At 40.4% G+C, this 14,860-nt stretch overlaps 1 protein-coding gene across 3 annotated transcripts; it reads right to left on the bottom strand.

Moving 5' to 3' along the window:
- Positions 1-5,517: 5,517 nt before the first annotated feature.
- On the bottom strand, positions 5,518-14,210 carry ATP5F1A (ATP synthase F1 subunit alpha). Of its 3 annotated transcripts, XM_065890353.1 has the most exons (13): positions 14,063-14,170; positions 12,475-12,553; positions 11,190-11,200; positions 11,031-11,076; positions 9,025-9,198; positions 8,771-8,937; positions 8,417-8,565; positions 7,946-8,097; positions 7,613-7,837; positions 7,005-7,112; positions 6,752-6,896; positions 5,866-6,016; positions 5,518-5,726 (listed from the first exon to the last, which is right to left on the bottom strand). In XM_065890353.1, the coding sequence occupies exons 2-13, from the start codon at positions 12,502-12,504 to the stop codon at positions 5,645-5,647; spliced, it is 1,440 nt and encodes a 479-aa protein (XP_065746425.1). In that variant the 5' UTR covers positions 12,505-12,553; positions 14,063-14,170; the 3' UTR covers positions 5,518-5,644. The 3 variants fall into 3 exon arrangements, with proteins under 3 accessions (XP_065746425.1, XP_065746423.1, XP_065746424.1); XM_065890351.1 differs by having other exon boundaries at positions 11,031-11,200; positions 14,063-14,210; XM_065890352.1 differs by having other exon boundaries at positions 5,645-5,726; positions 9,091-9,198; positions 11,031-11,200; positions 14,063-14,122.
- Between the last annotated feature and the right edge of the window lie 650 nt (positions 14,211-14,860).

The following is a 14,860-nucleotide window of genomic DNA, read 5'->3' as shown; positions in this document are numbered from 1 at the left end:
AAGGAGGTGGGGGGAGAGTAACCTTACAGTGGAGAAGCCTGATAAACAAAACCTCAGGCAGGTGATCAAGATTAACATGAACAGTCATAACTCACATTGACAGTATGTACCCCTGACATCAGGTGATAAGACTGGTAATCTACCTCTGTGGTCTTTCACCTAAAAACCTATAACCCTAGTCTAATCATGAGGAAAATATCAAAGTGAAAGACATTCTATAAAATACCCAATTACTATCCCTCAAAACTTTCAAGGTCATTACAAACAAGGAAATCTAAGAAACTCACAGCCCAGAGGAACCTAAGGAGGCATGATGACCAATGTAGTATCCTGGATGTGAAACTGGAACAGAAAAAGGACATTAAGTAAAAACTAAAGAAATTCATGGTGTGTGTGGGGGGGGGAGAGTAAAAAACAAAACACCTAAGGAAATCTGAACAAAGGATGAACTTTAGTCAATTATGATGTATCAATATTGGTTCCTTAGTTGTGACAATATACCATACTCCTGTACTATCATGATGCTGCCTCAGCTCAGAAAGGCATTCAGGCCAGCTCCAGTTCAGGGGCCAGAGCTGTGCTGGGCTCGAGTTGATACCTTGGCCAAATAAAATAGGTTCAGACAGAAACTTGTATAAACCACCTTTCTAAAATACATCTTTATGGCTAACAGGATTTGTTTTAACTGGCTAAATGCAGGACCCCTGGAGAGCACAAGTGAGGTCAATATTGCAGGTTGGTCTTGCTGATAATTATTGTTTTAAAGATGCCTGTGTGAAGAGGCAGGCCTGGGACTGCTGCTATCCTGAGAAAAGCCTGCTTGCGAGATGAGCCCTTGACTAGCATCTAGGAACCTGACTGGTATTCAGTTCCAACACAGATATAAAAATTTTGTGCCTAAACTGTTTGTACAATGTGACTTATGCTGAATACCTGTTTCCTTCCAGGAGTCTGGAATTTTAGTACATGCTAGGCAGAAGGTACCCATGTGACTAGCCCCAATAAAACCCTTGGACGGGGAGAGGACTAGAAAGCTTACACCTGGTTTCCTCCATACATTACTCCAGGAGCATCTTCCCATTGCTGATTTTGCAATCTCTGGTTCATACTGATATGAGATGGAATGCTTTCCTTGAGAAAATGCCAGCTAGTCAATGTAGAAAAGAATTATAAAACCACCACTTTACAACTCCCAATGTTGTAACTATTTCAGGCAAGAATCAACAGATCCCAAAACCATTCAGTGAAAGGTGAAAGATGCTGGGGAGATAATTAGGGAAATTTTATTAAGGACTGCATATTAGTGTATCAATGTTTGTTTTCTTAGGTGTAATAGTGGTATTGTGGTTATAAAGATGAGTATCTTTATTCTTAGGATATAGATGCTGAAATGTTTTAGCTCGAGTGTCCAAACTGTCAGGATGCCTGCAACTTACTCTCAAATGGTTCACCAGAAAAATGAATAAACGAAGTAATGAATGAATAAAGCAAATGCATCAAAATATTAACAACTGGTATATATGGATAAAGAGTAAATGGGTGTTAATTGTACTATTTTTTTTTCAACTTTTCTTAGGTCTTCATAATTTAAAAAGAAAGTAAAGAGGGGACTTCCCTGGTGGCGCAGTGGTTAAGAATCCACCTGCCAATCAGGGGACACAGGTTCAAGCCCTGGTCCAGGAAGATCCCACATGCCGAGGAACAACTAAGCCCATGCACCACCAACTACTGAGCCTGCGCTCTAGAGCCCGTGAGCCACAACTATTGTGCCCGCATGCTGCTACTGAAGCCCAGGCACCTAGAGCCCCTGCTCCGCAACGAGAAGCCACTGCAATGAGAAGCCCGTGCACCACCACAGAGTAGCCCCAGCTCGCCGCAACTAGAGAAAGCGTGCGCGCAGCAACAAAGACCCAACGCAGCCAAAAATAAAAAATAAAATAAATTAAAAAAAAATACTAAGTCAGAAAAAGACATATTATATGATCATCACTTATATGTGGAATCTAAAAAATAACACAAATCAGTTTATTTACAAAACAGACTCACAGAACAAACTTACGCCTACCAAAGGGGAAAGGGAGGATAATTAATTAGTATGGGATTAACAGATATATACTACTGTATATAAACAAGGATTTACTGTATAGCATAGGAAACTATATTCAGTATCTTTTAAAAACCTATAATGGAAAAATCTGAAAAAAAAATTGAATCACTCTGCTGTATACCTGAAACTAACACAATATTGTATCAACTATACTTCAACCCACTAAAAAACGTGGGCTTCCCTGGTGGCATAGTGGTTAAGAATCCACCTGCCAATGCAGGGGACACGGGTTGGATCCCTGGTCTGGGAAGATCCCACATGCCGTGGAGCAACTGGGCCCATGCACCACAACTACTGAGCCTACACCCTAGGCCCACAAACCACAATTGCTGAGCCCACATGCCTACAGCCCGTGCTCCACAACAGAAGCCACCGCAAGAAGTCCATGCACCACGACGAAGAGTAGCCCCCACTCACCACAACTAGAGAAAGCCCGCACACAGCAACGAAGACCCAATGCAGCCAAAAATAAATAGATAAAATTTTAAAGTCTTCCTCTGGCCAAACGCCAATACAAGCTCTTTTCCAGCTCTACCAGTAGGTAGTCATTTTTAATTCAAATGGCATTTTGTACTGGTTACTTACTGCATGTTATTTGTATTTCTAGGTAGTAGCTGCACAGTGTTTACAAAGTCATCATTATATTAAATGTCTTTTGTCCTGCTCCCTAACCCTTCTGCCTTGCTCACTTTGTACCTTTCTTTAGTGTTCATCTCATAGTTGATGCTCAATAAACTAAGCACTATTTAAAATATGCCTATCTTGGGCTTCCCTGGTGGCGCAGCAGTTAAGAATCCGCCTGCCAATGCAGATGACATGGGTTTGAGCCCTGGTCCAGGAAGATCCCACATGCCACGGAGCAACTAAGCACCCCTGTACCACAACTACTGAGCCTGCGCTCTAAAGCCCACAAGTCACAACTACTGAGCCCGCGCACCAACTACTGAAGTCCATGCACCTAGAGCCCCTGCTCCACAAGAGAAGCCACCGCAACGAGAAGCCTGCACACCACAACGAAGACCCAACGCAACCAAAAACAAATTTTAAAATTTATAAAAAATATGCCTATCTTAATATTTCTAGAATTACAGACTTTATTATCAAGAGACCTTGAAATACATATCTGAAAGCCATAAAACCTCAAATTTCAAAGCTCAAGTACCTTTTCAGACGTTCACCATTCCTCTATAAGCTGTACAAAAACCATTTTATGATAGGCCATTTGGCTGCCGCACAGGAAGGCCATTAATCAGAGTATTCAGGCCTGCCTGTTCAGAACAGCCAGGTGAAGTGCCCCATCACATTAGTCTCTGAGTGGTTAAAAAAAAATACATTTGAATCTTAGAATTTGTTGCTCCTGGTTCACTGCTGCAATAGAATGGGCTAGGCTTTAGCTCAGTAAAATCAGGGAAAGGGCCATACAGCTTAGAATTCTTGGCATGTTCTAGCACAACTCTTTATTTACATGAACAAAAACTTAAACGACTTACCAAGTTCATACAGCTTATTGACAGTAGAAACTAAAATCTAAATGACCAGACTCACCAAACTTTTCATAGGGCACATCTGCTTTTAGTATCAGTATCATCTATCATTAGACAAATTAAACTAGTACTTCTATTTATACAGAGAGCCTACCGAGACTGAGAAGAACATAAACATTTTGGCTTTCATCAGCTCATAAATAAGTCACATAAGCAAAATTTCTTTATCTCAAATCATAATCTGTTTATATTGTAATGACAGAGGATTATGGTAGGGTGGGTAATGTGAGTGTCCACATGAAAAATTCTTATTTGGTGAGATCAATAGATCACACATATAATATAAAAGCGGCATAATAAAAACTGCAATATGGAGGTAACTGACAAAAGAAATAAATGAAGTTAGCTGCTTTAAGAGAGCAGAAAGTTGGGGGTAGACAAGCAAGAGATTGCCATTTTTCATCAACAGCCCTGTCTTGAGTTTTTGATTCATTAAATTATATGCCTGTGTTAATTTAAAAATGAATAGAGCCCAGAAAGTCACAGGCATGGGTGAAATTTAAATACAACACACATATGGCAGTTTAAGTGGGGAAGAACCATTTAATAAATGGAGCTGAAAAAACTGGATATACATATGGAAAAGAAAAAAAAAAAGACTTCTGACCTCTACACGAAAATACAACTCCAAATGGATGATGATGGTCAATCTTTTATGTCAACTCGGCTGGGCTATGGTATCCAGTTTTTGGTCAAACACCAGTTTAGACATTACCGTGAAGGTTTTCTTTTTTGGCCACGTGCCACTCAGCACATGGGATCTCAGTTCCCCCCCCAACCAGGGATCGAACCTGCTCCTCCTGCATTGGAAGCACAGAATCTTAACCACTGGACGGCCAGAGAAGTCCCATGGGAAGGTATTTTTTTTAGATGATTAACACTTAAAAAGCAATAGACTTTTGAGTAAAGCAGATTACTCTCCACGTGGGTGGGTCTCATCCAGTTGAAAAACCTGAGGTCCACCATGGAAGAAGGAATTCTACCCCCAGATGCAACTGTTCCCTGGGTCTTCAACCTGCCCATCTACCCTTTCAAACCTGCCAATCCCATAATCTCTCCATACAGCTATGTTTAATTTCTCTGGAGAACTCTAATACTGAATTAAGCTCAGATGACAAAGCAAATCTTTAGAACTCTTAGTAGAAAATACAGTTATCTTTCTGACTGTAAAAATTTCCTAAATAAGACCAAAAATACTAACCATGAAAACTTGATCACTTAAGAACTGCAGCTTATAAAAGGTACGTTAAAGCACACAATGAGAAAATATTGACATGTTCACAATTTTACTGATACCTCCTTTCTCAATTTTTGTCCTAATCTTTCACTCTTCACTTAGCTTTTTATTTCCTTGACAATTTTAGTTGCCCTGTTCTTTTCCTGCCTATAGTACCTCTTTATGCAAATTAGTCTTCTGGGAAGAGAAGTCAATCAGACTTTTCAACATTATCAAATATGAACTTTGCCACATATATCCAGTTAGTGAATTTCTCTTTAATCAATCACAAAGCACTCTAGAATCTTACAAAGAACTGTCTCGAATATTATGTGGGCCTGCTAACTTTATAATAATCAAGTAAAAAAAAGCTAAGAAACATGTTTACCAATTCCTCTAAGTATAATCTCCATTCTTTTTAAAGAATCTATAGGGCTTCCCTGGTGGCGCAGTGGTTGAGTCCACCTGCCGATGCAGGGGACATGGGTTCGTGCCCCGGTCCAGGAGGATCCCACATGCCGCGGAGCGGCTGGGCCCGTGAGCCATGGCTGCTGGGCCTGCGCGTCCGGAGCCTGTGCTCCGCAACGGGAGAGGCCACAGCAGTGAGAGGCCCGCGTACCGCAAAAAGAATCTATAGAAAGCCACCAAGCCAATATGGAACCTTTATTTTAATGTGATTACTGTACATCTGAAGTATTGGAATAATCCTTTTATAAATGCAACAAGAAGAAACAATGACAAAACCAAATCTGGCATTTGACGTGAATCCATAGGAGTTTAAGCTTCAAACCCAGCCAAGAAGTTTGTTACAACCTCTTTCATCTTTGCATCTGACTCTTCTGAGATCTTTCCATCAGCCCTATTTTGAAAACAAAAGCAGATCAGTTCTGACCTGGATAAAAATTCAATGACTAGCTTAATTACAGAATTCAAAAGAATTTTAACAAGACTTTACATTTTAAAGCTTACAAAAGAGAAGACATCAGTTGTGTTCATACCTGATTTTGCCCAACAGGGTTTGATGTTGGCTGATAACATGAGACAAGAAAGCATTCTCAAACTTTGTGATCTTGCTGGGCTCCAGCTTATCAAGATACCCCCTGACACCAGCGTAGATAACAGCCACTTGCTCTTCAATAGCCATGGGAGCTGAAAACAAGTAAGTGAGTTGCTCAACAAATAAATGCCATGTTTCCAAAGTCAGAGAAACTTACTTTTTCCACAAATTATTAACACGTGTCTACAGATCGCCTACTTTCACAAGTGGAAACTCCACATCAGTACTCCTTCCCACCTCCCCGCCCTGCATCAGTTTTTTCCTCATGATGGTAAGCCTTGAAGTGTAACCTCTGAGCATATTCCATGAGCACTGTATATCATCCAGCAGCATTTATATTCTTTTGGGTATAAATAACTTGCTGAAATTTTATAGCAAGGTAGTACACATTAACATTCTTTTTTTTTTTTTAATTTTTTTTTTTAGGCCGCACCCACAAAGCTTGCAGGACCTTAGTTCCCTGATCAGGGATCGAACCCAGGCCCTTGGCAGAGTCCTAACCACTGGACTGCCAGGGAATTCCCGACACTAACATTCTTTTAAATCTGCCAAATTCCACAATCATATAGCCAAGAGGGCGATGGTGGGGAGGAATGGAATCTACTATGTCTTAACTCCCAAAAGAAGGGTATTAGTACACCTTTCCTCACATTTAAATTCAAATGATAAGGACTGTACTTTAATTAAGTAACACAGGTATCAATCACATTCAAAAGACAATATCTCTGATCAAAGACTAACAGCACATATTCTTATAAGGAGCTATGTGATATTCCCAGGTCCTAACACATAGTAGGAACTTGACCAAATGGAAAAGTACAACTCACCATACTGTCCTTGCTTCAGCAACTCAGTCAAACGCACACCACGACTCAAGAGCTGTTGAGTGGCAGCATCGAGGTCAGAACCAAATTGGGCAAAAGCAGCAACCTCACGATACTGAGCCAATTCCAGTTTCATGGTACCTGCCACCTGAAATACAGAAATGGTTAATTCACACAATACAAAAATACTTACCTCAATGACACAGACCACCATACACTTTGATTTTTAACCTAATGACAAAGTGATGCGAATTACCTGTTTCATGGCCCTGGTTTGGGCAGCAGATCCAACACGGGATACAGACAAACCAACGTTAATGGCAGGACGGATACCTTTGTAGAACAATTCTGTTTCCAAGAAAATCTACAATGTAAGGAAAATACTCACGCTTATTAGCAGGCCTTAAGAAATCAACTATTTTCAAAATTAAGTCATTGTAGCTGAAGCCAGGAAGAATGCTAAATATCTTCTCATGGTAAAGAGCTCCTCAAATCTTTCACAACCCAATCAACCTGAATATTCTATTGCTGAGATTAGGAAATGTGAGTGAGATGCGAAAAGAACAGGTATCATATTTATATTGAATCTTATACAGGTGAAGTGTGATTTCTCCAGGATTTGCTTCAAAATTATACAGGGAAGAGAATAGTGGGTAAAAAGAAAGCAAGAATGAAGTACACTATACCACGAATTGATAAATGGGTGGGATATGTGGGGTTTCATTATACTATTCTCTTCACGTTTGAGAGTTTCCATAATGAAAACTAAAAAGCATTTAACAAATTAGTTCAAAACTACTAATCTCAACCAATGCCTTCAAATCATCCAAAGCTTTCACACTTATTTAATCATAAAATCAATACCTGTCCGTCAGTGATGGAAATGACATTCGTTGGAATGTAAGCAGACACATCACCAGCCTGTGTCTCTATGACTGGTAAAGCAGTCAAGGAGCCACCACCAAAAGCATCGTTCATTTTGGCTGCTCTCTCTAGCAGACGGGAGTGTAGGTAGAACACATCACCAGGATAGGCCTCACGACCAGGGGGTCGGCGGAGCAGCAGAGACATCTGACGGTAAGCAACAGCCTATGGTATAGAAAAGGGTTGTGAAGTTCACCTATTAGACAGAAGCTACATTTGTCAACTACCACTGGGGCACCAACATACAGAGTCTAAAAATACATTTCATTTGACCTGTTTGGATAAGTCGTCATAAATGATCAAAGCATGTTTGCCATTATCCCTAAAATATTCTCCCATAGAACATCCAGAATAAGGAGCCAGGTACTGAAGTGGGGCAGCATCCGAAGCAGTAGCTGAAACCACAATGGTGTACTTCATGGCGTCTGAGAAGAAAATAAATTTTAAGTTTTATATGGTTATCAATACTGTGATTTTAGATTAGAGACTAGAATAAAAATTATCTAAGTGCTTTACTACTGTGACTTACTATTAAAATTATCCAAATAGCTTCTACTTTAAAGAAACTGACAGAACCTTAAAAGTTAGCTGCTGTTTTATACTAGTTTTTTACATATTACTTTTGTATTGATTTATATTAGAAACTTCAGGTCATTAAGGAGTAATTAAAATCAGCCTACATTAAGCATAAGCTATCCTAAGATTAGCAGCATCCCAGATAACGAGACTACAGTTCCTTAATACCTGCATCTGTAAGTCTCTTCACTAACTGGGCAACAGTGGATCTCTTCTGACCAATAGCAACGTAGATACAGTATAGCTTCTTCTTTTCATCAGTTCCATCATTGAATCGTTTCTGGTTAATGATTGTGTCAATAGCAATTGACGTTTTGCTTTAAAAAGAGAAAATAAACATAAATATTACTAAACACTTCAAAGGATCCCCCAACTTAAATTTCACTCCTCTTCCTCTTCCTCCTCACATCATATTCTACTCTCTCCTGGATATCCAAAGTATTTACCATTCCAAGCCTAAAAGTAATCTTTCCACAGAGCAAATTTTAGTTAGAACTTTTCAACAAGCTATCAAGTCTTTACCCAGTCTGTCGGTCACCAATAATCAGCTCACGTTGACCGCGACCAATCGGCACTAAGCTGTCCACAGCCTTAATGCCAGTCTGCATTGGTTCCCGCACAGAGATTCGAGGAATGATCCCAGGGGCTTTCAGACCAACTCGCCTTCGGGTCTTGGAACCAATTGGACCCTGTTAAATGATAAAAAGAAACCCCAGACCAATCAGTTTGGCTCTTTGTTAGAAGCTACAACCACATCTAATAAATGTTAAACCTACCTTTCCATCAATGGCATTACCAAGGGCATCTACTACACGACCCAACAGCTCCTCGCCGACTGGAACATCCACAATAGCCCCAGTTCTCTTCACAATATCTCCTTCCTTAATTAGTTTATCATTTCCAAACACAACAACACCAACATTGTCAGGTTCCAAGTTCAGAGACATACCCTATACAAAAGACACAATTGAATACCCATGAAGCCTGAGTGGCACTTCTTCCCATATACTTACACTACATATGAAAATAGAGGGAAAGAGTAATATTGACTTTTCAGATCTGGTTTACTCATGAGTATTTTTCCAATGAAAAATCTTCCTTAGTTAAGACTTCTAAAACAGCAACATGTTCCATTGAATAATTACAGGTTAGAATTATAAGCCTAAGAAGCACCTTATCACATCCTCTAAGAACTAAAAGAAGCAAAGAAATTGAACAGTTTAAGCTTTTTCTACTGCATTTCCTTTGACTATGGTTTTTGAACTGGGTGCCAGTATGAAATAAAGCGATCAAGGTCAACTGGGAATTTTAAGACATGCTTGATTCACATTTGTGAGAACTCCATGAACAATTTTAAAAAACTATCTAGTCAGAACCTGTACCCATCAGGTTAGTAAAAAGTTAAATTAAAAGCTACTTAATCAAGAACAAATCTATATAATATGACAGTGCTGGGTCATCTCTCATCATTACAATCATATTTCAAAATGCTAAGACTTTAAGTCCCTAAATCACAACCAAAGCAAAAAGGCTAGTCCAGGAACTGACTCTGGTCAATAAATGAAGCTCTGGAGAATTACTTACACTAAATACAGAGGAATATCATGGAATATCATCACAGGTACAAAATCTTTAGTCTGAATATCTGATGTTCAACAGAGTAGTCACTAATCACATGTGACTATTTAAAATTTAAATTAATAATTGCCCTGTTGGGACTTCCCTGGTGGCGCAGTGGTTAGGAATCCGTCTGCCAGTGCAGGGGACACGGGTTTGAGCCCTGGTCCGGGAAGATCCCACATGCCGCGGAGCAACTAAGCCTGTGCGCCATAACTACTGAGCCTGCGAGTCACAACTACTGAGCCCACGCAGCTAGAGCCTGTGCTCTGTAACAAGAGAAGCCACTGCAATAAGAAGGCAGTGCACCGCAATGAAGAGTAGCCCCTGCTCGCCACAACTAGAGAAAGCCCATGTGATGTGCAGCAACGAAGACCCAACACAGCCAAAAAAAAAGCTAAAAGGAAATTCAGTTCATCTATTTCAGCCTAACCTCTCAAAGTTATATACACTATAGATGAGAGGTTAAATTCTTAGCCAAGGTCTGAGAGCTACTGATAAAACTTTCGGCTCCATAATTAGTCTTGCATACCAACAGGCTCTTTTTCCACACTGGACACTACCAAGCAGACCAAGAAGATCTTTCCCCCTGTGTGATTAGTGGATAATTCTACTGCCCCTGGTCCACCTGGATATCATGCTCTGCTTTCATCAGAGAACCCGTGACTCCTACAACTTTTCTCACCTTACTTCCCAACTAGGCTCAATCTAATAGAAAAAAGTAGACTTGTATCATTAGAGAGCTTGATAGCTACATCACTAGCTCACTTTTCAACAACAGATCCACTCTTACTAGAAATACAAAGTCAGTGGCTTTCAACTTTTCACCGGAAATGAATTTAATTAAAATTATCAAATGCTTTCGTATAGGATGATCTTAACAGCTACAAACAGACTTGAACTTCTCAAAATCTGGGTGAAGATTTACTCAGTTTTATATTTCAATGCTAATGTTTACAACTTATGTGTAAATCAGTCCCTAGGGTAAAAAGTTTGATTAACAAAAAATTTATTTTTTTCACAATCTATAATAATGACAAACAAAAACTGAAGCAGATTCAGATTCAAAGTTAAAAAAAAAAATCTTACACAATCTCTGAATTACTAAATGAATAACTGAGGAGACACCAATGTTAAAACATCAAAATCTCATTTTATAATTCACCTTTAAACCTGAAGAAAACTCTACCATTTCTTCTGCTTGAACATTTCTCAGCCCATGTACACGGGCAATACCATCACCAATACTTAAAACACGCCCAGTCTCTTCAAGGTCAACAGAGGTATCAGCTCCAAGAATACGCTCTTCAAGAATAGAGGACACCTCAGCAGTGCCTATTAAGAGAGGACAATTCCATTACAAAAAGAGCCTGGGCCAAAGACCTTTTCAAAACTCATTTCCCTAACAATGTATAAACTAGAGTTGTGATCATAATAATCAAATTGCATTCTAAAACATAATGTCCAACATTCTATTCAAAAAAGCTTGATACCTACCACTATGAAAATGAATCCAAGTGACTGAGAGAAAACTTCACGAGACAAATGTAAACCAGATAAGGAGCTAATCAAATTAAGCAATACTCTTAAAATAAACATTTCCTATCTTGTAATTCTTTGGTTTAATCTCTAGGAAATCTGTATTTATGTTAAAATTTGAATATAACTCAAACTAAACTCTATAAAAAGCATATTTTTAAAATGCAGTGTATTTTAAAAAGCAACTCTTTGGGAGTTCTCTGGTGATCCAGTGGTTAGGACTCTGTGCTTTCACTGCTGAAGGCGCAGGCTCAATCCCTGGTCTTGGAACTAAGTTCCCGCCTCGCAGCCAAAAAAAAAAGGCAACTGTTTAACAAAGTGTAAGTACAGGTATCCCCCTCTTTTTGAAAGTTCCATTTATGCCATTTCACTTTTACAAAAAAGGGTAATCGCTTCTTCACACTTTAGCCATTTCAGCTAAGGAAAGGTTTCATTAGAATGTTCCACTTTCAAATAGTGAGGAAAACCTGTAACTTTTCCTTTAAAAGGATGCAGGTACTATTCTTCATCTCAGCATGTGGGAGATACCTAACTTTATTTCAAAAGCCCTAATGCACATATCAAAAGAAATTCCCCAACCTACAGCATCTTCCTAAGCTTACCTCCTCACCTCTCTATTGCATTTACAATGTGCAAATTCAGACTGCCAGGTATAGCTTACCAATTACTGTCTTTGAAAAACATAGAGGTAAAAATTACCTGCTTTTTTTCAGTGTTTTTTAGGAGAGGAAAATATTCATAGATCAGAAACGGTGCCCACCACCTGACATATACTTTGTTTCCACCAAAGGAGCATTCATTATGAGAAAAAAAAGAACCTGTACTAACATCAAAAGAGAAATACATAATTATAGTTCATTTCACTAGAACAAGAGAACCTACCAAGACAGGGCTAAATGGCTCATTATGGGTTAAGAATCTGAGATTCCATAGTAACTAAAATTGAAAGAAAACACTAACTAATGGAAAAAACCCAAAACATCCACAATAGGTATGTAACCTACGTAACTTCATTTTTCACTTAATCGCAAGGTAGTAAGTGTGGTGTAGACACAGAATTAACAACTTACCAGTCTTCTGAAGACGAGAGTTAGAGGCATGGAGGTTCCTTACAGCAATGAAGGATGACCCCAAAGCATTTTTGGAGACCTAGTGCAAAGATTTTTTTTTTAATTTAATTTTTAAAAAAGTCTTTATAAAACTAGCAAGCTTAAACAAACGCAGGCTTGGCCTGATCAAATTATCAGCATAAATATTAACCACCTGAGAAAGCACTTTTGATCTATGTGAAAATTTATTATGCAGCTCCTGGTACACAATAAATATGCTAAAAAAAGCAGAGCATATTTTAAAAAGCAACAGCTAACAAAATATCTTTCTTTTTAAAGGCATCAGATAATATTATTTTGACTTTAGATATATTTCAATTGAGTTGTGGAAATTCTCAATTTGATAAACTGCTTCCTAAAAGGGGCAAATCTCAATAGATTTTCTATTTCAACCTTAAAAATAAAAAGCCTGTAAATGTTAGAGTTTGATTAGAAACTAAGAGATATGGCACATGCACTTTTTAAAAAAAAAATGCCAACGAATGTCAACAAAGCTTGCAGTAATCTGGACCCCTCTTCCTTCAAGTTGAAACACTGTGGTTGGTCAATGTCAATTCCGAAGACACTCCCTTCTATAGGACCTGGATGAAAATCATGAAAAACGCTTTTTTTTTTTTTTGAGAAATCCAAAACGGTACCAAAGGTTGTTAAGGTAGTAAAATGACCAATATATTTATTTCACCTCCCAAACTGAGATTACTCTTAAAATGAAAGAACAAGTAAAAGTGTTTACACAGGACCTAAAAGTTATTTCCGTAACTCCAAGTGATATTAGTAATGAAGGGCACTGACCTCCACAGGTTTTTTCCAACCTATGTTCTACTTTATTTTACTTGATTTCTCAAACACTAACGATTCCTCAAGGAATCTTAAAACACGTCAAAGCACCTCAAAGGAAAATCTGCCTGACTAGGACAATTTAGAAGAAGCCAGCTCCTCTGCTGTCAAGGTATCGGCCGCAGTGAAATGCGTATTTGCACCTGGACGGTGTTTTCTTGATCGTTTCACTATTCAGCACTAAGAGACCGCCTACTGAAGCATTCAGAAAGCCACCTTCACTTATTGATGTCCTCTGAACCGACCTCGGCGAAAAGGTGGAAGCCTGGGGCCTGCTGACCTTCAATACAATGTCAGGCTCCCCAAGCTCGCTTCAACCAGGCCTGACAACAGTGCTCTGACCTTCAACGAGGAAGTCCCGGAGAAGCAGCGGGACCGAACCTCGCCGTTTCGCAGCAGGCCTCGTAAAACTAGCGCCCCAGTCCTGACCTTCACTCAAGGCCTCTCTCAGACAAAGACTGGAATCCTCCGGAGGCGCCATCTCTGGATAACACGAAGGTCACTGTCTCCCCTGCAGCACTCGGAACCCTCCCGCACGGGGCGACCAAAGGGCCCTTCCGCCGCCAGCCCAGGACAGCCCGAGTGGCCAGCGGAGCAAGATGGCGAGGCCCAACACAGCCCCTCAGCCTCCGCGCAGAAAGAGCGGCCGAGCCCGTGCATCACCACCTACTGCCGCCGAGCCCCCTCCCTGCCGCCGGGACCCCGCGCTCACCAGCCCGGCCCGCCGAGGGAGGGCGCGGGCCACGGCCGCAGCGACGCGCACGGATAGCATCTTCGCTGCTCTTCCTCAGGTGCTTTCTCTGCAGCCGCAGCCTCTGGACTGACTGGGACAAAATGGCCGAGCTGCGAGGAAGGTCAAGGCGCCAGCACACGTGACCCGGAAGTACCGCCCCTCCCCCGGACGCGAATCTGCCGGTAATTACTTTTTTTAAGTATCGTTTTTAGATTTGAACCTCCAAATGATTAATTAGACCTTTGCCAGCCTCGGCCCAGGCATTGGTTACCCATTTACTTTGATCTTTCGCGTCGACCTTATGGTTGCCCTGGGCGACCACATGGGTAGCGGAACCGGCCAAGAAGCAGTTACCAGACCGCATCCCGGCAGGGAAATGATGGTGGCGTCACCCCGTCCTGGGGCGCGGCTAGCTTGACTGTCAGGGGGGTTAATTGTGGCGGGTCCGAAGCTACAGCTATAAAACCTTGGTGATGTAGGTGCAGTCAACAGTAATTTCAAATGGGCGGTTTGGCAGCAGAGCGTTTCCTGCTGGGAGAATTAACGCGGATTAATCCGCAGATCGCTGGCTAACACTCCAGACCCTCGGAGTCAAAAACTGGGGGCAATCTGAATCTTTGAAAAGCGTCCACACCATTCTAGATGATCTGATAAGCACTCAAATTGGAGAATCGCAGTTCTTTTAGATTCGATTTAAAAGAATCCTGTTTGCGAATTAGAGCAAATTGTTTTTTAAAAAAAAAGTATAACGAGCATGGGGACCTCCCTGGTGGCACA

The sequence above is a fragment of the Phocoena phocoena genome, chromosome 13 (assembly GCF_963924675.1).
Source record: "Phocoena phocoena chromosome 13, mPhoPho1.1, whole genome shotgun sequence".
Classification (NCBI taxonomy): domain Eukaryota; kingdom Metazoa; phylum Chordata; class Mammalia; order Artiodactyla; family Phocoenidae; genus Phocoena; species Phocoena phocoena.
The sequence above is the reverse complement of the archived record's forward strand: the minus strand, read 5'-3'. Positions and strand labels throughout refer to the sequence as shown.